This window comes from Microtus oregoni, unplaced genomic scaffold (genome assembly GCF_018167655.1).
Source record: "Microtus oregoni isolate MIOR12 unplaced genomic scaffold, Mior012 000012F_ref0000307, whole genome shotgun sequence".
NCBI lineage: Eukaryota > Metazoa > Chordata > Mammalia > Rodentia > Cricetidae > Microtus > Microtus oregoni.
In genome coordinates this window covers 45,512,102-45,537,846 of record NW_024543071.1, presented here as the reverse complement: position 1 = coordinate 45,537,846, position 25,745 = coordinate 45,512,102, and the positions used below count along the sequence as shown (strand labels likewise).

Here is a 25,745-nt window from a genome sequence, read left to right as displayed (position 1 = left end):
TGGAACAAGCTGATCCATATCTAAACAGTAAACATTCCATTTCAGGTTAAATGATAACTACATAATATTTCAAATAAATTCAAATGCCACTTGCATTTATTTCTTTGCCACCCTGCATCTTCTGCACCATTCAAGTATTTCCTCATTCTATTGTAATTACCTTCCTCATTTCAAGTTTCACAGAAACTTAATCTCGCATAATGTGGAATCAATGACATAAAGGATCATTGCACTATGTTTCTACTACTTGGTTAAGGAGCCAAAGAACTGAGGTATGTTGAATAATTTGTTTAAGAAACAATACATTTTCTATTCCACTTAAAACTACTTGATGCAATCACAGTAAAAAACATTTTAAGTCATTAACAATATCTAATACTCCTTTCCAAATAGTTTTAACATGTGTAGCAGCTCATTCAGGAAGCTAAGGAACAAGCCGTTTTTCTTCAAATTTAAACACATAACAATCACCTTGGACATACTAATGAATATGCTGATTCATCACACATGAGAGAGGTGAGCAAAAACCTAAATGATGCCAATGCTGGCTATTCTGTGTTGTACACTACACAAGGTCTGAAAATACAGTTCTAACCCAGGAGCAAGCGCATCACTCATAGTCCTGCTTAAGCTTCTTGACTGCCAGATTAGAACATTTTAGCACTCATGAAGCACAGCAAATGTGTGGGGCAACCACTTGATAAGTTACATTTACAAAGAAGGTCTGTATAAACTAATTTTTAAAGGAAAAACTAACATTCTGAAATTATATTAACCAAATTAAAGTTTCTCATAGTAGTTTGTGGTATTTAGCTAAAACAGTCTAAGCTAGCTGTAGGGAAGACTTTCAGTGGGACAAAAACAGTATAGAGGGAGAACAACAACAACAAAAATATGGCCCGTATTCAGGAGCAAAATAGCAGGCTTTTTTTCTTCTTCAGTTTATATAGTATGAAGAAATGATTGTAGATCTTGGGGAAATTAATGTCCAAGAGTTCATATCCTGGTATCTTGCAAATGTCTACTATGTTGCGAGTTCTATGTGACATACAAAAATGTTATCTCATTTCATATTTATTATAATTAGCCTGTCATAATGGTACCTGTAATTTATAAGTAACTTGCCTGTGTGAGAGTATGTACATCATTATTAGCTAGGGGAGGGACATATTCTTTCAAGGGGAATTTTTAGTCTTACTATCCAAGACTGAGGAGAGAACACATGTAATTATCAAATGTGAGATATATCATTTTGTACAATATACTATTAATAGGCAACTCAATTCATATTTAAAGCAGAATTTCACCAAGATTGTCAGTGGTTATAAATGAATAGAATTTGAGCCTATTCCATAATACACATTAGTCAGCTTCTGTTTTTGAGCTGTTTATATAGGAATTAGCAACAAGTTCAGTAACTAGTTTTTATGATCTCCACAGATATAATCATCTCAAGCTATTTAATAGAAAAACATAAATGAAAGCAATCTCCCTTTACTGTTTAGGCTTTCTCACTAATGTTCAACCTACTTTTATTCCCTAATAGCTACTGCCAACTATCTTTGCTGATCAGTAACTGCTTGAAGCAGAATAGAAAGCTATTTAATTAATTAGGTGATCATGGGCAAACTGTTTAAATCTTCTAAAATCCTATATTCTTAAGTATAAAATATGGCTTAGTGGTGTTGAGTGGAGAGATTAGCACAGCTATGTTAAGTTCAAAGCTGACATAGAATATATGCTTAGTAAAAGATTAATAGCCCCAGTACAAAAAAATTCTCAGAAGCCAAGTAGTAAAAGTTCTAAACCATTAGCTGATTACAACCTGTAATATCCACACTTTTTAAAAATTTAAATTATTATTTTTTGTGTGTATGGTGTATATAAAGGACTCAAGTTAAATTCAAGAGTCTTTTGGGATCGCTATCTACTTTATTCTTTGAGGCAGGATTGCTCACAGATCCCAGAGAGCACTGATTCCGGCCAGTTAGCCAGATAGCCCTAGAGATGCTATTTCCCAAATGTTAGGATTAAAGGAAGCCAGCTGCCTGGCTTTTATATGGGTCCTAGAGTATCTCTGATCTCTGGTCCTTATGCTTGTGGGCAAGGGCTTTATCCTATCAATAAGGTTATTTTAAGACAAGAAAACCACTGAGGGTCAATCCCAATACCTGGGAAACAATGGTAGGATTGGTGGGAGTTTGAGGCCAGTCTGGTCTCCACAGTGAGTTTCAGGACAACCAAGACTTCTTAATGAGACCCTATATCTCCCCTATTTCCAGCTTTTAAAACAGATTCTATATATGTAGTCCAGCCTGGCCTGGAACTCAAACCCCTGCTTTAGTTTTCCCAGTGCTATTTTCCCACTTTCTCCCATGCTTGTCAACTAGGTCCTTTTAAAAAGACTTATATTAGAAATATCTTGCTTCATTACCAGACTATAATGCAATTTAATTGCAGTTCACTTGGTTACATGATAAACATTTTACTTAGAAATGTACCTGTATGATGTTTGGCATGCCGCAGAAGTTGTTTCTGGAGCCTGAAGAGTCGTCCACAGGAAGGATGGGGACATACATATTTTTTTTTCAGCAAATGCTGGTACTTAATGTGGTGCTAAAATAGCAAAAGGAAAGTGAAACAGGAAAACAATCTAAATCAAAAAAAAAAGTTCTAAAGGAAAACTAGCAGAATAAAATGGTAAAGAACACAGGAATAAAATAGACCTGGGTTCCAATGTGTTCCTGTCACTCACTAGCAATGTGACCTTAGAAGTAAGTAAACATTTCAAGTTCTAGTTTTCATTTGCAAAATAAAAACACAAAATAAAAATGGGTATACCAAATGATACATGCCAAAAACCAAAACCAAAACCATACTCCAAAAGTAAGGTCTTAGTTTCATACTTACTGCTAAAGACTAACAGGCAACATTTCACTATTTCAATTCCCTGTTTCCTGCCATACTGCACATACCCTGAAAGCCAGCCAGTTAAATATCTACTCATTTAGAGAAAAACCTGAAAAGATCAAAAATTTTAAAAAAATAATTTTTATACTATCTCGAGGAAATCATTAGTTTGTACACTATATTCTTTGTATCCCAATACATATTGAAGTTAAAACCTATTAGCCTGTGTCTTTCTGTATTGTTTCAATAATCTGTTACGGGAGACTTCTTCATACCACTTTAGGACATAATGTAACACTGTAAAAATCCAAGTAAAGTCATGTACTCAGGGAATAGAATGTGCTAAGTTTTAAGTGTATCCACTTCTCCACCCCCCACTGGTTCCTGTGTTGAAAACTTAAACCTTCAATGCAATAATGCTGAGGTATATTTACATGTTCTGTCTTCAGAAATTGATTAAAATTGTTAACAAAGTGAACCCAGATCCCTGTTTCTCCTCATGCTGCCTTCTTGTCCTTCAGTCTTACACTCTGTGAAGAAGACCCCTTTCCAGACGCTGGTACCATATTCTTAGTACTTCTAAGGGACTTGGAATTAAAAGCTAATAAATTTGTTCTTTAAATTACTAATCTCAGGTATATCTGTTAAATGAGTACAAGTGGAGTAAAGATGATTTATGTAATTTTATACTTAGCAATATTTGTCTTCATATTTTATGTCAATGTTTACAAATGCTATACAAATCAACATCTTAGGAGACAAATAATGGACACTGCAAGAAAGACTGTCTTGTTTAACAACTTCACTGACCTGCAAATAGCGAGGGTGAGCCAGAACAGTCCCACATCCTTCCATCTCACAACGGACATATTGGATTGGAGGTTTTTTTCTATTACCAAAACGTTAGAAAAAAGTTAGCAGGAGAAATGGTATTCTATATATAGTGTGATGTCTAATATAAATTAAAATATCTATAGTAACACATAGGTTTCACAAAATTTGTACTCAAGTAATCAAATTGCCAAATATTCAAGTTTATAAACAGCATAATAAGCTAGTAACCTGCAAAAATTAGAAAGTACTGAAGATTTCAGACAAATTAACAATTTGCAGTGAAAATAAAAACACATCATCTGTGCATGAAGGACATTAAAAAAACCACTTTTGTGAAATTTTAAATAAGCCACACCTCTTCTGTTTATAAAAGCTAAAGTAATCAAACACCAACAAAGACTTAAGGTATAAAAAACAAGAGCAGAAATACCTCACCTCCTTTTGGGTAACCGTGGACTTTTGTCATCTTTTCTCCTTCTCCCTCTCCTACAATTTAAGAAAGAGTAGTTGACTAAATATTCTAGATGAAAGCTAATAGAATGGCTGAAGTAGATTCCAGAGGCCCAAGAACAGGTGGCAGACACAGAGCATAACTAACACAAAAAACAAAGGCATTTGGTCTCAAGCAAGATTTACTGAGGTAATTCCACTCATAAATTATTCTTTATTAGAAGGCATTCCTATGAAATATCTGGCTAAATTTCAATAATACTTGAAGACTAGCTAAGTAAAGAGTTTGCCATCTCAATGCAATTAATTAAAAAAAAGACAAGAGGACAATAAAATACTCTTATTTCTGCAACAAAGTGTGTGCTACATGGAAAGGTTTTACAGAATCAAGTCTTTTGCATCATTTAATCTATTTATTAGTTTTTGAGAATACACATCTGAGATTATTTTTCTGGTTTTCTCCATTCATCTGTATCCCCATAGATACTGTCTTTTGCTCATTTGGACTTACTGATATATTGCTTTGCAATGAAACAAAATCAACACCAATACAACCTTTCAAAGTTGTTCCAAAGAAACTCTAAGTTGCTTAACATTAGTATTTTACACATTTATATACCCCTTTTATATGTTTGGGTTTTTTATTTGAGGGTGGGTCTCATTATGTAGCCCTGGTTGGGCTGGAATTGGGTATGTAGATTAGGTTGGCCTCACACACAAGGCTTGTCTCTGCCTCCCAAGTGCTGGGACTAAATCCATGTGGCCTCATGCCCAAATGTGTGCGCACACACGTGCATGCATGCATACACACTCTCATGTAACTTGAATTCTGTCTACTAGTGATTTTAAAGGGACGGTTTCCACTTTTAGTAGAAACTGCCTACTCACTTCCTAGGAGGCTCTTCATCTTCCCTAATTTCATTCTCCTCTTCTTTCACCTCTACTTCTACTTCCACTTTTATTTCTTGCTTTTCTTTTTCTTCTTTCACCTTCCCTGATTTTCTCCGTGGTTTTGGGGTTTCCCTGAAAACAGAAGAAAAAAAAAATCTCAACACAAACATTCTAACAAAGACTTCATTAAAGGCAGTATATGATACCAGGTTGAAGCTTAGGGTTTATCATTATCTCATTATTCTAACGCTGTGATTCTTGGGTTAAAAACCAGATGTTATCAATTGTCCACACCCCTAACCTCACAGCAAGGGTGTGTGTGTGTGATGTCCATGGGAGAATACTGCTTTATACTGGTTAATTTATGTCAATTTGACACAAACTGGAGTCATCCCAAGGGTGAAACTTCAACCGAAAATATGCCTCCGTAAGATCAGGTCATACTGTCCACCAAAATCCCAGAAAAATTCTTCAAAGACCTTGAAATAATGGTACTCAATTTCAGTTGGAAAAGCAAAAGACCCAGGATACCCAAAACAATCCTGTGCAATAAAAGAACTTCTGGAGGCATCACAATCCCTGATTTCGAACTCTACTACAGAGCCACAGTACTGAAAATAGCCTGGTATTGGCATAAGGACAGGACCAATGGACCTGAATAGAAGACCCGGATATCAATCCACACATCTTCAAACACCTGATCTTTGATAAAGAAGCAAAAAATATCAAATGGAAAAAAGAAAGCATATTTAACAAGTGGTGCTGGCATAACTGAATATCAACATGTAGAAAAATGAAAATAGACCCATATCTATCACCATGCACAAAACTCAAGTCCAAATGGATCAAAGACCTCAACATAAAGCCAGCCACACTGGACCTTATAGAAGAGAAAGTGGGAAGCACACTTGAATGCATTATTGGCACAGAGAACCAATTCCTAAATATAAACCCAGTAGCACAGACACTGAGAGAAACAATTAATAAATGGACCTCCTGAAATTGAAAAGCTTCTGTAAAGCAAAAGACATGGCCAACAAGACAAAACGACAGCCTACAGACTGGGAAAAGATCTTCACTAACCCCACATCAGACAGAGGTCTGATCTCCAAAATATACAAAAAAACTCAAGAAATTGGACACCAAAAGATCACATAATCCAATAAAAAATGGAGTACAGACCTAAACAGAGAACTCTCAACAGAGGAATCTAAAATGGCTGAAAGACATTTAAGAAAATGTTCAACATCCTTAGGTCATCAGAGAAATGTAAATCGAAACACCTCTGAGATTCCATCTAACACTTGTATGAATGGCCAAGATCAAAAACACTGATGACAACTTACGCTGGAGAGGTTGTGGAGAAAAGGGAACACTCCTGTATTGCTAGTAAGAGTGCAAGCTAGTATAACCCTTTTGGATGTCAGTGTGGCGATTTCTCAGAAAATTAGGAAACAACCTTCCTCAAGACCCAGTAATACCACTTTTGGGTATATATCCAAAGGATGCCCAATCGTGCCACAAGGACATGTGCTCAATTATGTTCGTAGCAGCTTTGTTTGACATAGCCAGAACCTGGAAACAACCTAAATGCCCCTTGACTGAAGAATGGATAAGGAAAATGTGGTATATTTACATAAAGCGAAGAAAGCCAGCCTACAAACCACAATCCCGAAGAATTTAGACAACACTGCAGACACTAAGAGAGACTTTCATAGATATTATGTACATGTAAAGTAGAAAGTAGAAAAAGACAAGATCTCCTAAGTAAATTGGGAGCATGGAGACCTTGGGGGAGGATTAAGTAGGGAGGGGAGAAGAGAAAAATGTAGAGCTCAATAAATATCAACAAAAGAAAATTTTTTTTAAAAAAAAAGATCAAGCTATAGGTAAAGCCTGGATTAATTAGTGATTCTTGTGGGGAGAATCTAGCTCATTGTGAATGTGACCAACCCTGGGCCAGTGGTACTGGATGCAGTCTATAAGAGGGCAGGCTGAGGAAGCCAGAAAGCAGTGTCCTCCATAGTCTCTGCATCAGTCCCTGCCTCCAGGTTCTCACCCTTCTTGAGTTCCTTCCTGTCCTAACTTCCTATAGTGGTGGTCAATATGTGTAGAAGAGTAAATCTAAACCCTTTCCCTCCAATTTGCTTTTGGTCATCATAGCAACAGTAATGCAAACTAAGGCAGGTCAAAGCATACAAAAATCAAATCTCACTATAGCTGCAAAGAGAAGTGAAACAACTTTAAACATTCCAGAAAACCTTATTAAAACATGCACACTTCTACTAAATGGTATAGTTAATATTAAAATTCAATAGATCAAAGAAGGTTCTCTGAGAGAGTAAAATGCTAGAGTTGCAAAACAATCACTGAAATTATTTCCATGTTTATTTAATCTTGGGACAAAAATAAAACAAACATATCCAACCGTGTATTCTTATGTGTTTTTCACTAGCACATACAGTAAAATTTCAAACATGCCTTTCAAGATGGGGCTTGTAGGTCTCATCTCTTGGATCATCTTTGAATGGTATTTCCTCTTCACTGATTAACATCTCTTCCTCCTCCTCTTCCTCATCACTACTATAAATTAACAAACAAATAATAAATTCTGATTCCAAGGATTATCTAATTAGGAGTGAATTAGAATACTTATATACCACCAAAAATTCACATCATCTAAAATTTTCATCCTTATGACCTGATTAGACTTCATCCTAAACAATATACTTAAAACTCAGACTATATAAATAAGATATACTACAAAATTTTAAGTAAAAATTAAATTATTGCCCAATAGCATGAAGAATTAGACAACTGACTTTGTAATTCAGTTGTAATTGTCTGATGTGTTGCATCACAAAAGACTTAACCAACATTAAACTACCAAAGTACTATGAAAGACACTGGCAAGACACTTCTATTTCTGTGCCCAAAAGAGAATAACCAGAGAAGATACTCAAAACATGCCTTTGGAATTAGGAAACTAAGTCTCCTAATGTTTTATGGTCCATTTAAAATCAGATGTGGAATATTAAGTGTGATATATTAAAAATGAAAATAACAGTTCAACATTCTATCAAATAAAAAGTCTCAATCATTTAATACAATTGAGTATTCAAGATATAAGTATGAAATAAACGTTATACCTAATGCCACCGGGAGACAGAGGTTCTTCTCGAACTTCTAGAAAATTAAACCAAAATTTATTGAGACACACACACATGAGATATTTTCTCTTCATACCCAAAGATTAAGTGAAATCACTGTATGAAGGAGCTCTGTAAATGGAGAGTATCTACAATGTACCCAAAACAAATCCTACCTACATTACCACCTGTCCCCCGAAATTAAGATATTCAGCATTACATTTAAGGTTAAAGAACCAATCAGGTATTTGAGTAACCATATTATATTTACATCGTACCATATTCAAGTTGATCTGTAATTGGTTCTGACTTGCAGACGAGTTGCAACGAACTAGTCTTGGACCTAGAGCTCCGAGTATTCTCAGTGTCTCGCAGGCGAGAAATAGATGTCCTGCTACTACTGCGCCAGCCTCGGCTTGGCCTAGTTGCAGAAATGGAAACTTCCTGAGGGAGGATAGAATCATCTTCTTTCTCTTCCTTGGGATCTAGATGAAAACATAATTCAAGTTTCAGCTAAATAGTGAAATAACCACGCTTATACGTCTAATTAAAATAAAATCAAGACAACACTGAAATAAAATGGATCTTTACTTCGCCCCTACAGGTTCATATATTTGAATGTTTCATTATCATGGAGTGTGACCTTGTTGGGGTTGGTGTGGCCTTGTAGGAGGAAGTGTGTGACTGGTGGGTGGGCAGGCTTTGAGGTTGCATATGCTCAAGCCAAGTCCAGTAGCTCTCTGCCTGCAGATCTGGATGTAGAGTTCTCAGTTACTTCTCCAGCACCATGTCTGCCTATATGCCACAACCCTCTCCGCCATGACAACAATGGGCTAAACCTCTGAAAAAGTTTGCCCAGTCATGGTACTTCATCACAGCAATAGTATATGACAACTGTGGTAGGTAGTGTTCTTACACTCCATCATTCAGACTGAGATAGAAGAAGGATCATGAATTAAAACTAGTGAGAGTATAAAAAACAGATAGACAAACAAACCCAATGGCAAAATGCTCACCAGAACTGAATGGTCAGAACCTACTGCTGAAGAGACCATATACTTTGGTTGCAAGACAAAAATCAAGCTGGAACTGAATTGGACACTCAACTTTACAGGGCTGAGAGGTGTTATGCACACTGTTGGGAAAGTCATCAGTCTCATCTAATTGTGGGTCCTGCATTCTACAATACTGCCAGGCAAGATGTATCTATCCATTTGTATAAAAGTGGCATGACTGTTATAGGGGTGATCCATTACTTTCTAAACTGGATTTGAGGCTCATTCCATCAGAGAAAATTCATGTCTGTTAGGAATAACTTCGTCAAAAATCCCAGTTGGTAGGGAGGTGGGATATGTTCTCGGAGGGAAAACCTATTACTGTTGTTTTCCTAACCAGACATAATGTCACATTGTTTTCATTTATGTTTACATCTAGTGATTAGTGCTTTCCCAGACTTGATTGAGTAGTAAGTTAATATAGAGATTCTTAACTGATCAAAATTCTGAGAATAATTGACTGTTGAGTGCTCAGCACTGTCCAGGACATCTACACTACCCATTCAGGGAAGGGAGGGAAGTATGTAAAAATCAAAATATGGGAGACTGTGTTGTAAAATGCTATATTCTGAATCTGACATGGCACCTGCACTCATAAAAAGCCAGTGGTTGTAGTTATTTCCCTAAGACTGGGGTCTTCAAAGTAAGATTTCAGCTTTCTCTAAGCTGTCAATGCCTCTGTAAATTGCCCTTGTCCCAATATTCATGCAAGCAACCTTAATTAAATACAGTGATGTGTGTATACATACACATACATATACAGAAAAAATATGGCATACGGCTTTCAAACATACAAACAAAAATCTCAACCCATTTATAATGACATCAACAGAGCAGTACATTCTGATATTTATACAAATGTATGACAACACACTGTATGACCACGGCAAGGTTTCAAGAAAACAGGCACTTGAACACACAGATGTTAGGCTATTAGTAAAGGCAATTCTATTAGAGTGGAAGGCCCAAGGATAATCTTTATAGATCATGCTTTGTATTCTGAGCCCAGTGGTGACAAGTGTCATCTTTTGCAACATTAATTCTCCTACTGAAATATCTTCACATGTTGTTCTAGCTTCAACCATCCCAAATACAAAAATCTAGGCTCAGAACTTAGTAGTTAATCCTAACAAATAGTTCAAAACAAAACAAACCTCCAGACTTTCTCAGACTTTAAAAAATATTAAATAGATCACTTCAATAATATTATGATGTCAGCATCACCCTAACACCAAAGCAAAAACAAACAAACAAAAAACCAAAAAAAATCCTCTACAAACCAATCGATATTTCCTATAAACCAAATGCTATGGCATATTTAAAAGAATCAATATATAGTTTTGATATTCAAAATAAAATATGTATCAGTAAAACGAATAAAATCATTTCAACATAGATAAACTAACAAAAGCACACATACTCCCCTAAGCATACTCGGTTGCAAAAATAAGTCTTCTACCTAAGTAGAAAGTCATGGATGACCTCTTTACTTCTATTTAATAGTCTACTAGAAATTCAAGCCTCAACAATTAGGGAAAGGAAAACAAAGAAAAATAAAGGTAACATCCAAACTGGGGACGAAGACAAAATTCCTTTATCATCTGCAGATTAAATGACCTTATATTCATATTGATCGATATCTCCTCTTGTAATAAATTCAGAAAGGTGTAGAATAGAAAAATCAATAAATACAATTCTGCCTTAAAATATATCACCAACTGAACAAGCCCCAAAGGAAATTCAGGAAATGCTTCCCCTTTTAAAAGAATAAAAAATATTGCTAAGAAAATAATCTTTCCAAAACAGATGCACAAACAACATATCTGTAAAAATCCAGATTCTGTTAACCTGATCCTAAAATGCATATGAAAAATCTAGAGACCGAGGAGTAGCCAAAACTATTGAAACAAGAACAAACTTGGAAGACTTTTTCAGAACTTCAAAACCTATTAAAGGTTACAGGAACCAGTACTGGTAAAAGACTAAACATAATAGCCAATAAACTGAATTGAAACTTTAGCAACAAATCTATTCATCTATGTGCAAAAAAGCCGGTGGGAATGGACATTCTCTTCAACAAATGTTAATGGGAAAACAGTATATACAAAGATTAGGAAGCTAGATTCTTAGCTCTTAAAATTTAATTCAAAATGGATCATATATATATATATATATATATATATATATATATATATGTATGTGAAAGACCTAACACTTTAAAAATCCACAGCGAAGATGGTTTATAGAATGGGAGAGATTTACAAATTACATTTGCTACAATACTTTAAGCATATAAAACTTATCTTTCATTTTAAAGAGGCATATAACCAGAAACATAAGCAAAAGATATGAATAAGCATTTCATTAAAGATAAACAAGCTTAAAAAAACCCACTCCAAAACAAAAACCATATGCAAAGATACTCAACATCAGTCATTAATGAAAGGCAAATCAAAAGCCTGATGAGATCATAATTTCATACTGACTAGGATGGTTATAAGAGAAACTAGAACTGTTGTATAATGCAAACAAACATAAGACTGGGCAGGAAAACAGAAGATTCTCAAAACAACGCCAAATTATTACATGAACCAGTTCCTAGTTCATGTAATGATTGGATATAATGACCTCCCCCAAAGCTTAGGTACTTAAAACTAAGTCTGAGTTTCAACAGCTTCAGTGCTGAATCACAAGAGCTCTATCATCAGATTAATCCACAGATGAATTCATGGCTTAGTGAACTGTTAGGAAGTGGGCTTTCCTTCTGACTGCTATAAAGCAGTTTTTCCTTCACTGTAATATAGTGGCAACCCATAGAAGGAAAAAATTCTTACCAACTCCACATCTAAGAGAGGACTAATACCCAATAATAAAGAACTCAAGAAACTTGATCTAAAAAAACCAAATGACTACTAAAAAAAAATGGGGTACAGAACTAAACACAGAATTCTCAATAGAAGAAACTCAAGTGGTTGAGAAACAAAGAAATATTCAATATTCAATATCCTTAACCAATCAGGAAAGTGAAAATCAAAACTATTTTGAGATTACATTACAGCATCATTATGGCTAAGATCAATATTGCAAATGACAGCTCATATTGGCAAGGATGTGGAGTAAGAAGAATACTCATACATTGCTGGTGGGATTGCAAACATGTACAGCCACTATGGAAATCAATAAGGTGACTTCTCAGAAAACTGGGAATTGTTCTACCTCAAGATCCAGTACCCAAATGAGACAGCATCCTACTGTAAGGACATTTGCTCAACTATGTTCACTGCTGTTCTATTTATAATAGCCAGAAACTTGAAACAATGTTTGTTGATGTCCTTCAATAGAGGACTAGATAAAAAAGTTTACAGGATGGAGTATTACTCAGCTCTTAAAAAGTATGCCATTGCTGGGTGGTAGTGGTGCATACTTTTAATTCCAGTACTCAAGAGGCAGAGGCAGGTGGCTCTCTGTGAGTTTGAGGTCAGCCTGGTCTACAGCACAAGTTACACAGAGAAATCCTGTCTTGAAAAAACAAAAAATATGCCATCATGAAATCTCCAGGCAAATGGAACTAGAAAAAAACATCCCGAGGTAACCCAGACTTAGAAAGATAAATACTGTATATATTCACTTATCTGTGGATATTAGCCATTAAATGAATGATAACCAAGCTACAGTCATTAGATCCAGAAGTTAAGTCTAGGGGGGAACACATATATCTATCTCCCTGGGAGAAGGAAATCTTATGGGTGGATTGGTGGTGGGAGTGGGGGATGGGAATGGGAGGATCAGGTGGGGAGCAGGAGAGATGTGCTGAGAAAAGGAATGCAGGGGAGACACAGCTAGATTTGAGGGGCATTTGAGGTGTGGTATGGAAATCAGGGGAAACTTCCCAAAATATATGTGAGCAATCCAAATGAAGTTTCTAAATATGAGGTAGATAGAATCCCAACTAGCCATTTCTTGTCACCAAATGAAGTTTCCACTATTGAGATTGGATTACATCCAATTGAATGTGGTAGAAAGGGATCCCATGGAAATCCCCAAACAATCTAATCTGTTGACAAGACAAAAGATTGCTCTCCTTAAACTGACAGTAACACCCCTGTCCTGAAGACAACTTCCACATAACTCACTGAGCATGGAAAAGATGAGCTGGTACTTACATATAACCTTTACCCCTATGTTCTAGTATCTTTGTTTGGGAAGGCATTCTGCAGGCTACCAAGAAAAATGTAAACATCAACCTAGCTATAAAACCTTTGATCTGTAACAGTTTCCTGCCTGTAAAATTATGCTTGGTCAATGGTGGCGCAAATCTTGTGAAAATAATCAACCAATGTCTGCTTGGACTTAAGATCCACTCTGAGAAATGGAACACATACCCAATACTGCTTGGGTGACCAAGGTATTAGATAGCCCAATGACCTAGGGTAAAACTAAATACTATTGGTCTTTTAAAAAAAAGGGTAACAATAAAATGACTTCCTAATGATATTCTGCTATACTCAGACCAGTGCCTTACTGAGCTATCAGCAGAGAAGTCTCCTCCCACAGCATACAGGAACACATATAGAGACCCACAGCCACACATTACATAGAGAGACAGACATTGGAACACAGATCTACATGGGATGTCTCCATTAAATTCCTCTCCTCAGAGCTCAGAGAACCTCTGGAAGGAGAGGCAGAAAGAGTTTAAGAGTCAGAGAGAAAAGAGGACACCAAGAGAACAAGGGCCTCCTAAATCAAAGGAACTATGAACTCACAGGGACTGAAGCAGCAAGCACAGGCCTGACATGGATATGCACAGGTCTCTTAAAATATATATTATTATAGCTTTCAGTTTAGTAACGTAAGTATTTTTATGGGGTGTGTGAACGATTGTGTATCTGATTCTTGTGACTTCTCATGGGGCTCTTTTCCTTCTGTTGGTTTGCCTTGCCCAACTTTGATGTGATGATTTTAGTTTTATTTTGTTGAATTTGGTTGTTATCTCTTAGACACCTGTTCTTTTCTAATGAGACAGAAAGGGAATGGATATGAATAGGAGGGAAGACAGGGAGGAATAAAGAGTAGAGGGCAGGGAAATTGTAATCAGGATATATTGTATAAGAATGCATTTTTAATAAAAAGGGAAAAATAACTGTGCCTCACTACAGGTCCAGAAACAGGCCAAATGGCAATGAATGGAAACTTCTGAAGCAAGGAGTTCAAATAAACCTTTCATTTTTTGTAAATTGTTTTCTCAGGAATTTTACCCTGGCAAAACCAAGTCACATGTCAAAACGTGAAAACAGGGATTTAATAAAACAAATGTTTATACTGAAATAACTATCACAATTCATTATGGCCAAAATGTACAAACACAAATATTTACCATATCCAGCAAAGAACCGAAGTTTCACGGTTGTTAACTCTTAATACTAATATGCTTGTTCTGTGGTGCCTAGCTGTCAGCCTGAACGCCAATCTACATCAGTTGAAAGACTTTAAGACTTAGGTTTTGGGAAGAAATTCAATCTCAAAACTGTACCAGAAACCCCAAATTTGAGAGGGAGGGGGAGAGGAGTGGGGGGAGAGGGTGAGGAGTGGGGGGGACGGGGAGAGGAGTGGGGGGGGGAGGAGTGGGAGGCTGGGAGGAGGCAGAAATTGTTTTTTTCTCAATAAAACAAAAAGAAAGTTAAAAAAAAAAGTCTAAAATCAACAACTTGATTTCTACCTTGCTGGTTGATCCTCAGTTTCTCAAAACTAATTTTTAACTGACAAGTAATTACACTTAGTGATATAGTAAATGCTTCTAATTTAACCTTGTCCCAGCACCTACTTCAAATGCATTCTTAGCATTATAATAAAGGAGGCAAGGCTCATTCAACTATCAAACTTCTTTTGTCTGTTTTTAGAGAAAGTGTTTGTCTTCTAAATGCTGGGATTAAAGGAGTGCACTACCACTGCCAGGCCAGTTTCCAATTTTTAATACCACATCCAAATGCCTTAAGAGTGTAGCCAGGAATAAAATCTCCAGATGTCTCTGAAGGCCTGCAGTACCATGAACGTCTGGGTCACGCCTGCCCTAGTCTTCAATAGCCCCTGCTTGTTGCTTTCTCTCCTCTCCCTTACTATGCTAACCTGCATGTGACCTGTGCCTATGCCACTACTCTCCAGAGTCTGTGAGTACTAAAAACTCCTCTAAGTGTAGCTTTCTGCAGTAAGATCTAGGAGGAAGCAAATCCACTCTACAAGGAACACATGAAGGTGAATCCTTGTGGTTGCTGCTCTTTTGTCTCAGTCTTTGGTGATTGCTAGCTAAGCTGGAGAAACTTAGAAGTTATGCTCAAAGCATGCACAAAATGTGTTTATATTATAAAGTTTCAATTAAGCAAATTAACATAATTGCCAGTTTACTAATTTGCCATTTATGTATGAACACTAAGAATGACTTTAACAATCTTGAAATGTATATTACGTTATTACTTATTGTGCTAAAGTACAGTACAATAAAACACTGAAATGTACTCCTGGATTCTAAGCAAAACCTGTACCCTATCATAACAGACCCCCTTTCACCTTAGTCTCTAGTAACCACTCTGCTACTTGTATAACAGAATAATTTACAACTTATGTAACATTTAAGTAAATACTGCAGCATTTTTCTTTCTAAGTCTGGCTAATTTCATGTAATGTTCTCTACTTCTATCTGTAAATGACAGTTTCCTTTTTCCTAAAGGATATGATGTATTAAATTATGTAATTTACATTTACTTTTTGTTGTTCTTATTTGCTGGAGACAAGGTTCTTACTTTGTAGCTCAGGTTGGCCTGGAATTTGTGGCAATCTTTCTAAGCCATACATATGAGTGCTAGAATTTACAAGTATGAGCCATAAAAAACAAAACCCCTACAGTTATAAATATTGATAAACTCAGAATAAAATTATCAGCTCAAACTTATAACTAGTATCAAAAAGAACTGTTATGTGTTAGTGATGATCGAGAAAAAAGAATACCACACTACAAGCTAATCTGAAAACTGGTAAAGAGGTTTCTCAAAAAACTAAAAACAGAAATAGTTCAGCCAAGAAATGATAAATTATTGCAGTCTAATTTGTCAAATTTTGGGGGATAAACTGGTGACTTCTTTGCCAAGTTTCCTTTCTGATTCTTGGAATTTAAAGCTTATACTGCAAATACCAGCCAGAAGTACTATATACAAGTGTTGATCACTTTTGTCTAGCAAGGTTATTATTACTACTTATAAAGGAAAAGATAACGCAGTAAAGAAAACTAGGTTTATAAAGTTTTATAGAGGCAAAGTTATAAACAGAATCAACAAATAAACAGCTAGGCAACAAGTTGAGCATTTAGGATCAATGAAACCAGCAGGTGAGCAGAAAATACAAGTTTCCTTTTTTAAACTGAACTGACATTAGATTAGTGAAGACATGGAGGAGAGATAGGAGTTTGAAATGAAAATTTCCAGACCTGTCAGGCGGGGGTGCAGGCCTTTCATCCCAGCACTCAGGAGGCAGAGGCAGGTGGATCTCTGTCAGTTTAAGAGCTAGTGACAGGACAAGCTACAGAAACCCTGTTTTCATCTTCCCCCACCTGCACAGCTACCCACCATGCTGGAACTTCCAGATTAAAATACTCGAGAAAAAATAATTCCCACAGTACTTCAAAAATTTTCTTCAAGAAAACTATATTTTCAGCTCTAATAAAAACAACTGCCTTTAAAACCTTTTTTTAAAAAATGAGAACTAGCCTTGTACCCATTACTTATCTGCACTTCCCCTCAGAGTAAGAGCTCCAAAGTGATTTCTGAGTAAGGAACACAGACTTTCCACATAGTAACAAGAACCTTGCTAGATAAAACAATGTCTTCTTCTACCTGTATAACAGATATTAGCTTTACATTCCAAGAATCAGAGAAAGAAACTTGTGAAAAGAACTTGATGAAGAAATCACCAATTCAAGTTACTGGCTCCTAACCACACTGTCGTACGTTCAAATAGCATAAACATCCATTGTTTGAATGTAACTTAAAAAGTTGCAATGCATACTTTACAAATAGAAAAAAAGGTCACTTTAAGAAATTACAGATATAATAAATGTCACACACACTTTAGCAATAAGCTAAATCAAGAAGATTCTGAGTTAGGCTAGCTTGGGCAACATAATTGGGTTGTCTCTCCACCAAATATAGCAGTGTATAATTGGACCTTAAAAACTCACTAGTTAATTCTACAAATTAAGTTAATTCTAGGAGTTGAAAATTGTCTATGTTAGACGAGATCAAAAGTACAAAGTACAAACAAGAAATGAAATACAACTAAGGAGTTATTTTGTCCAGCTTAGAATTTAAATTCAAAGATCACAACTAAAGATTAGAAAAAGGGAAAAATTGTCATAACAACACAGAGGCATTTTAATAACTCAATTTGCAAATTCAGAATGAAGTTTCATATTAAAAATGAAACATTTGCTTCCTTTTATAATCCAGATAAGTAGAAATCTACATTCAACATCAACACCTGTATTTCATGTGCTAAACTGTAAATAGATTTAAATGACTTAATGATTTTTTTCAATATTTACCAAGGTAAAATCTTAGCATACTTTCCACATTCTTTAAACTATGAGTCTACCAGTTATCAAGATTACCTATACTTTACTATTACTACATGTAATTTTGTTACTTCTTAATAAATGGCTAGCTTTAAAAATTAGAGTGGTTTTTAAATTATAACCCATTATTGAGTTTCTAAATTCAAAGACATCGTATTTTCCAAATCTGCTTGCTGTGTCATCTAAAGAGAATCGAACTCTTTCAGCAGGTACAGCCTAAAGTAACCTGTGAATGGAAAGCACTGAATAACTAGGTTGAAGTGTAGTGTCTTTTCTAATAGACTATAAGACAGTGCTATCTATATGCCAACACAATGAGTCTTACCTTTATCAATTGCTATTTTTTCTATGCACCTGAAAGAAATCAAGAGTCAAACGTTAGATGAGTAATTTTGTGCATGTCTTTAAAACACAAGTATTATTTTAGATTCATCTCCAGAATAATACAGAAAGCATCTACAATGTGGTTAAAGCAGAGCCTAATTTTCAGCAGTGGTAGAAATAACCTATCTATACCATATATACTATAGCACTGTAACTGAGGAAGTCAAGTTTTTTATATCGATATAACCAATAGCACAGAAACAGAATATCATTTGAAATAATTGCTTTATTCATAAAAAAACAAGGAAAATTTTGCCAATTTTATTAAAAGTGGTATCTGAAAAAATGAATGTCCTTATTTTATATATGTACTGAAATGACAACATCTGAGATGTGCTCAAAAACACTTCTGTCTAAAACAGAAGGTAGGTAGGGAGGTGTAGCAAGGATGGTAAGATAGATGCCAGTAACTTCCACTAATAAATACTGATGTTTTATTACAGCACTTTTCCTACTTTGTATTTACTGAACAATCCTACTAACAAAATGTAATTTTAACAGTCCCTAAACTTGACCACTGAATCCAATAAAAATTTCTAAAACGGCAATATGTACACATCTCAAATATTACTTATATATTACAAATTAAATGCAAGCAAAAAGCTCAAAAAGTTATAAGCCTACTGGCTTAAAATACAAAGTGACCTCCACGATTTTAATTTGGGATAGCTTCTAAGACATGTAACTGGAAATGCAGTATTTTGAATTCTATACCTCTTCTCCAAACTCAGAAGTAAACTGGCTTCCTATTTGTATTATAAAGATACCACATAGTCTCTAGCAGCATAAAGGCTGCAAATGAACTCAATGCAATTAAAACATGTTTTGTGAAAGAAGAGTTGTCATTGTGCCTCATTTTTAAAAGCGTATTACTTTAGCTGTCATAAACTTCACAATTGACAAGTATTGTGAACCACCTTTACTTTAGGAAATGGAGCACTAAAAACACACCTGCTGGATGCCTGAGGTGTTTTTCAAATAGTTCAACGTTTCTACCATCATCCTAACCTCCCCCTAGGATCCTGACCACTCAAGATTCCAGTGCTGTGCAACTGAAGGCTTCTAGAAACAAAAAGCTTGTGTTTGTCTATTCAGAATATTCACCTCACTATCCACAACCCTTCAAGCAAACACAGCAAAAAAAAGTACAGATTACCATTTTACTTTTGTCAAAATAACTCCACAAAGAACTCTGAACTCTATACACCAAAAGAGTAAAACAACTCTCTTCATGTGTCACTCATCTGAAACTAAAGAAAACTTCCAAAAATATTCAAGGCTTTGTTTAAAAAGGCTATGCAACAACTACATTTTAAGTTTCAAGACTTATTTGTTAAAGAGTTTTAAAATTTGAAATACACAGATATTCAATTTTATGTTATAGAATAAAGATATTTTGCCTCCTATCCTAGGAGGCAAATTTGATTTCACTGTTTGCACATCGATATTTTATTAAAAACAGAAAAGTCAGGCAGGGTGATGCATGACTTTTATCAAAGCACTTGAGAAGCAGTAGACTACCGACAGATCTGTCACAAGGAGGTACAGTATGGTATACATACAAAGTTCCAGGCAAGGGCTACATAGTGGTGCCCCATCTTCAAGGAAGCAATTAAACAAGCAGAAAACCTCACAAACAACGAAACACATCAAAAAGGAAAAATAAAACACATAAGAAATAAGTCAAAGGATAAAAATCATATTCTTAGACTTATTGTACCACCACATGCTTCTTGAAGCATATCCACAATTAAAACAAGAATCACAGCTAAAACAGAGAGAACGATGAGCTTAATTCTTAACATGAACACAAATTTTGTACAAATTGAATTTAAATTACTAACTGCTAGCCATTTAGGTAATTTGTGTATGAAACTAGCATTTAACTTTATGCCTCTCTCCAGAACATACTCACTGAAACTGTATTATCTTAATTCTCAAAAACTTCGATGTGAATTAAGTTGTTATACATTCAAGTTTATGAAAGTACAACCCATTATTCAGCTGTAGAGCTCCTGAGGAACAGCTCTCAAGATGTGGTGGCTTGTTCAGGGTCACTTAGCCAGAGAGTAGTAAAAGCTGACAGATCACATTTACAGTCTGAACATCAAGTCCAAGCTTTTTTTCCACTATATAATTTAGTAATACACATTTCAGTTGATCCAAATCTATGTTTTTGATATTTTAAACAATTTTGTACATTTTTCTGTTTCTAATTGGGAGAAAGAAATACAGGTCAACACCCAATTCCATAGGATTTTGTAGGCAAAAAAGCAGGAATATGGAAAATGGATGAAAAAGTAACTAGGGAGGGAAAGATCTAAAAAGAACAAATTATTAGAGAGATTAAATTTCTTATCTCCTTTTTAAATGTTATTTCATTTGGAAGAGATTAATTAAGGTCAGAGTTCAGTACCGACCCTCAAAACTGCATGTCTCAAAGGATTAAATAGAAAAGTGAGTTCAAAAACAATGATGTCACTGACCATCTGCAAACCATGCACATGAGTTTAATGAGTGCTAATCAACGTTCCCTTCCTCAGCAAGGTCCTTGAAGACAAGGCCAGGTCTAATTTAATTTTCTAATGCTTAAAGGAGTTAGAATACTAGTCCCAGTTACTTTTCAAACAAGAACTGTGGAGCTGAAACTGTGTTGTGATTTCTCTGATGTGTAAGCCACTATTGAATAAGTAAAATGTGCAATAAAAATGAAAATTCATTTTTAAGAATGTAAAATTGTATAATCTTAAATACACGACCAAGGGACAAGTCTGAAGGCAAAAGAATGTAAAGATCATTCTAACTATGTATAGTACTAGATGAGAAGAAAGATTAAGATTGCCTCTTCCCCTCCACAACAAACACTGTGATCAAAAACCAACCAAGCAAGCAATCATATTCATCCCAGATCAACTGCTTCCACAATTAATTATATTGTGGGATTCAAAATGTCCATCAGTACTTCTACCACATAGGAAAAAGTAAGACACTACTCTACATATAATTTAATTTGATTCAGATTACTTTACTCTCAAGTGCCACGTTAAAAAAAATCTAAAATACTTGTTTATGTAAGATAATAGAAAAGCATGCAACTTTACAAAACAGACACAAAAACACCAGTACAAAGTACTGTCTCTGATAGGGCACCACTTTTCAACACAGCAGAGTGAATTCGGTATTTTACTGTGTGAGACACTGTGTGAAATGGTTCCACAATGTATTTAATACACACAAACTCAAGTCATGAAAGCTATCCCCCCTCCCCCAGTATAACTGCGCACAGATGAAGAAACCAAGATACACATAAAGAATTTGTCTACGAAATTTATGCTCAATTAGAATTAATGATTTACATCTTTTCAAGTTTGCGAGTTAAATACATATAAGCGTTTAAGATTTTTGTAAGCACGTACATACAGCAGTTACAACTCTTAGTTCAGTTTAAAAATTTGTAATCAGAAATTTGTAATTTAATTTTGAAACAGGACTGTTTTTAAGCTTTATAAATGTCCCCAGTCCAAGGTAAGTCAAGCCCTACTTGATTTGTACTCTACTGGAAGGTTGCTGGTTATCTGAAACAGAAAAAAAATCCCTGCCCTTTGATTTTCTCTGCCCCCTTTCCCATTTGTAAATCATAAAATTGCTAACAATGAATAGCTAATTTGATTAAAACGTGTAACTTATAGAACTCATGTATTTAACTATTTTTAACTCTAATGATCAATTTAAAATATTTAAGCTCCTGGCCATCTGCTAAGGGCCTCTATTAGTTCAAAGTAGTAATTCAGATCAATCAAATTTTAAGAATGAAGTACCTACGTCAGAATCTAGGCATAAAGAAAAAGTACTACACATCTAATTTGGTTATGTAAAATTGGCACAGCAAGTTTTCATCCTGAGGACAAAAATGAACGTGACGATTTAGGGGGACGAGAAAGGGGACATGTTTAAGTGGTTCGCAAGCTAGTTAATAAGGTCGGGCAAAAACACTCTCGAGGGCTAAGGATGGTGCTGTTGGATTTCCTCACGGGGCTGTGGGAAGACTGGAAGCCATAAGCTGACAAAGGGGGCGCAAAAGCCAGAGGACTGAGGAGGCAGAGGGCATGCAGCCTGCAGAGTGACTTCGGGCGTGGGCTGCCGGCCACAGGCTGCGGACGGCCGCCAGCGGCGTGACATCTGGCGTGCCGAGCCGGCAGGGGGCAGAGCAAGCGGGGTGTCACGTGGAGCGGGTGCTACGGGAGCCGGGAGGGTAGCGAGGATCAGAGGGGGGTCTTCCCCAAAGCCTCAAAGACAGTTACTCACTGGAGTCGCGGACTCTTCTTGCCCTGAGCAGGAGACGGGGGCTTCGCGGCCGCGAGCTGCTGCCCCGGGGCGTCGGGAGGCCTGTTGCTGGGGCTGCTCCTCCGCCGGCGGGGATACTCGGCCTTCCTCCGGCGGGACACAGCGGCGGCGGCGGCGGCCGCAGCGGCCCGGCCGCGGTCCCGACCTCCCCTCAGAACGCGGCTGCTCGCGGTCCCTGCAGGCGCCGCCGCCGCCGCCGCCGCCGCTACGCCGGGCCGGGGCTCGTCCGAAGCCGCGTCGGCCGCCGCTGCCTGGCCCCCTTCCTGGTCCTGCTGCTGCGGGGATCGCGGCTCCTCCGTCTCCCCCGGCATCGGGGCTCGTCCGTCCCCCACCCCTGCGTCCCAGGCGGCGGAGGCGGCGGCGCCCGCGGCGCAGCTCCCCCCGCCCCCCTAGGCTCCCGGAGAGTCCCGCTCCCTCTCACTCCCAAGCACCTCTCTCCCCCCCGCCCCTCCGAGGGCGCTCCCCCCCCCCCACCCGCGCCCCCTGCCACTCAAGCCCGCGACCGCCGGCGGCGCGCACACGCGCACCCGCAGAGGCAAGCAATGGACCAATCGGGAAGGAGGGTCGGCCTCCGGGCCCCGCCCCTCACGGTCTCGGACTCAGTGTAGCGCACTCAGTGCCCTCCCCCACCCCTCCCTTCAACCAATCAGGAAACGGCTCCGAGGGAGAGCGCGAGGTTTCCTTCCCCGCGCGCCCGTTCTCACCGTTAAACGGCTGCGTCTCGCGACAATCCCAAAGTGACCTTTCCCCCGCCCCGGGCGTTCAGCCCCAGCTAGGGGCGGTGGGAAGGGCAGGGCGGGCGCGGGGCGCGGAGAGGACAAAACGGACCTCGGCCCGCTTCGCGCGCATCTCCCCCCCCGCCCCCGGCGGCTGCGCGCGCACCTGCCTCCCAGAGGCGCCCCTGCCTCCTCAGGGGCTCTCGCTAGGCTATCAAGCGGCCGGGACGTAGTCCCGCCTCCACCAGGACCCCCACCTTCCTGCTCTGGCCTTTCTGTCCCCTGCGCCGCCGGCTCTCGCGGGGAGAAGGGGTAAATTATTTGAGTTGCCGCTTCTCCTTTAAGAAAAAAAGGCCCCGTCCGTTGCCGGATGAAAGTCTCTGAAAAAATGGCGGCGGTAGGCTGGAGGCGGGGTTAAGGGAACAGCGCGGGATAGTCGGGCCGCGCATGCGCAGGGTTAACTTAGCCCGCGGCATCCTGGGAGACGAAGTCCTCATTAGTCTGTGCTTCCAGGGAAAAGATAGGAAACTAGAGGTCAAGGGAAGTCTGGGAGTTTTTGCCCGATTCACCACGGGAAACGTAGTTTGCTAGTCACACTCCGGAGAGTTTACGTTTTACGACCCAGAGAGGCACTGCTTCCGGGCCAGGCCTCAACGCCTGCGTAAAACTGGCACAAATATTGAGTCAATTACTGGCTAGGGTTTCCGGAGAGGGCAGTCTCCTTCACTCTGTTAAACTGGCGTCTGTGTAAGCTCTTCGAAGTGCCCTCGTCACAGTCCCTACTTCGTCTCCTCTGCGACCTGCTGTCATTCCTCCATCTTGCGTTGACCCTCTCAGCCGTGAGACCCTGGAGGTCAGGGACGTTCGGCTTCTGCCACTTGAATTTCAATAAACCCCGTAGGGACGAATTGGAAGGTTGTTTCCTAGCTGGAACTGGGCAGCACGGACTGGCGCTGACTGTGGTCCTTGAGCTGGAGAGAGAGAGATAGAGAGAGAGAGAGAGAGAGAGAGAGAGAGTGTTAGCGTGACTCCCAGTGATTTATGCGGAGAAGCTGAGGTCTGTCGTATTCTCCGCCTCAATGCTGCACGCCTTTGCGGTTTGTAGATGTTTCTGCAGCACAGGAAGCGGAGTCAGAATAGCTGGTTTTGTCTAGCGTGTTCAACTAAGTTCCTTCCTGATGGGTAAAGGGGGGCGGGGAGGGGGTTTCCATTTGTTAAGCCGCAGCTGGGGATTCTTCGGCCTCTTGTGTTGGTTTCCCTCTGATACATTGTGTCGGCATTTCTTCCCGTTTTATACATTGTTTGCAGTCCTTAGTTTCCTTTTTATACATTGTAATCGGAGAACAACTTGAGGGGACTCTTTACCCCTTGCAAATGGAAACATCCCCAGTTAAAGTCTTCACAAGACGATGAAGATACAAAGTTTGGAGATGTAATTCCGATTTTTACTTTAGTCATTAAACGGCAAACATAAAGTAAAATCCATTGTCTTTTCCAGCATTTGGCCCACTTGCCACATAGATAAAGCAAATGTTTTATAGTCTGTATTGAGTCTTTGACACTTTCAAAGGACTAGTGTCATTTTCTGCTGTAAAAATGGACAGTAATTAGTAGGAACGCATTTTCAATCTGTATTTGCAATGAGCACGTTTGGAACAGCACTGACATCCAATGGCTGCTTATACAAAAAAAAAAAATACAAAAACCAAGCCTCTTAAAAAGAGGTAGGAGAACGGCTGGCATTCCTTTAAGAAATGCTCACTGTACTGTAGATGAAAGAGAACATACTGAGTTAAAACTGGTTTATATAACAAGTAGCAAGGCTATCACTTTATTCTGTTCTTTTAGCCAGTTACTTTTCCGTGTGCCTGTTTCACTACTGGTGAAACCAGGACAAAACCTACTTCACAGGACCATAATTATAGTTCTTTATGTACTGTCTTCTCAAGGTGGGCCTGTTTTAAGTGCTTTCTTCCTTTTGAGATAAACTAAGACACAGGGATAAAATGAAAAGTTGACCTGGCTCCTTTTTTGAAGAAATTGTTACAAGGCTATGTGAACTGAACTGGGATTTTGGATAATTCAGATTTTAGTATCTAGTATCTTAAATCTTCTGGATTGATTCTTCCTTCGCCTGTAGATGTTTGCATTTTGGATAACTATATAATCCAGTACTAGAGAACTCAAAAGTGAACCCGCTTCTGTTCAACTTTAAAGAATTTGTAATCTGAGCTGGTGGATTGCTCAGCCAATGAAGGCACTTTGCTGACAAGTCTGATGAGTTTGGTCTGTGGGACTCAGGTGGTAGAAGGAGAAAATTGATTCCCACAACTCATGAGTGTCAACAGACAGACAGACAGACACACACACACACACACACACACAAATAAAT

The 25,745-nt window shown here is 38.1% G+C and overlaps 1 protein-coding gene across 3 annotated transcripts in view; it reads right to left on the bottom strand.

Annotated features, from left to right (window-relative positions):
• The window catches only part of Zfp91 (ZFP91 zinc finger protein, atypical E3 ubiquitin ligase), a 30,347-nt gene extending 7,274 nt beyond the window's left edge, over positions 1-23,073 (bottom strand). For 2 of the 3 annotated variants that reach the window (XM_041660712.1, XM_041660710.1), the window contains exons 1-9: positions 22,599-23,073; positions 18,235-18,263; positions 8,513-8,719; positions 8,235-8,271; positions 7,567-7,668; positions 5,083-5,217; positions 4,180-4,230; positions 3,721-3,799; positions 2,502-2,616 (exon numbers count right to left, since the gene is read on the bottom strand). In XM_041660712.1, coding sequence (XP_041516646.1) covers positions 2,502-2,616; positions 3,721-3,799; positions 4,180-4,230; positions 5,083-5,217; positions 7,567-7,668; positions 8,235-8,271; positions 8,513-8,719; positions 18,235-18,263; positions 22,599-22,948 — 1,105 coding nt within the window. In that variant the 5' untranslated portion in view covers positions 22,949-23,073. The remainder of the gene's footprint in view (positions 1-2,501; positions 2,617-3,720; positions 3,800-4,179; positions 4,231-5,082; positions 5,218-7,566; positions 7,669-8,234; positions 8,272-8,512; positions 8,720-18,234; positions 18,264-22,598) is intronic. The other variant, XM_041660711.1, reaches the window with a different exon arrangement.
• Between the last annotated feature and the right edge of the window lie 2,672 nt (positions 23,074-25,745).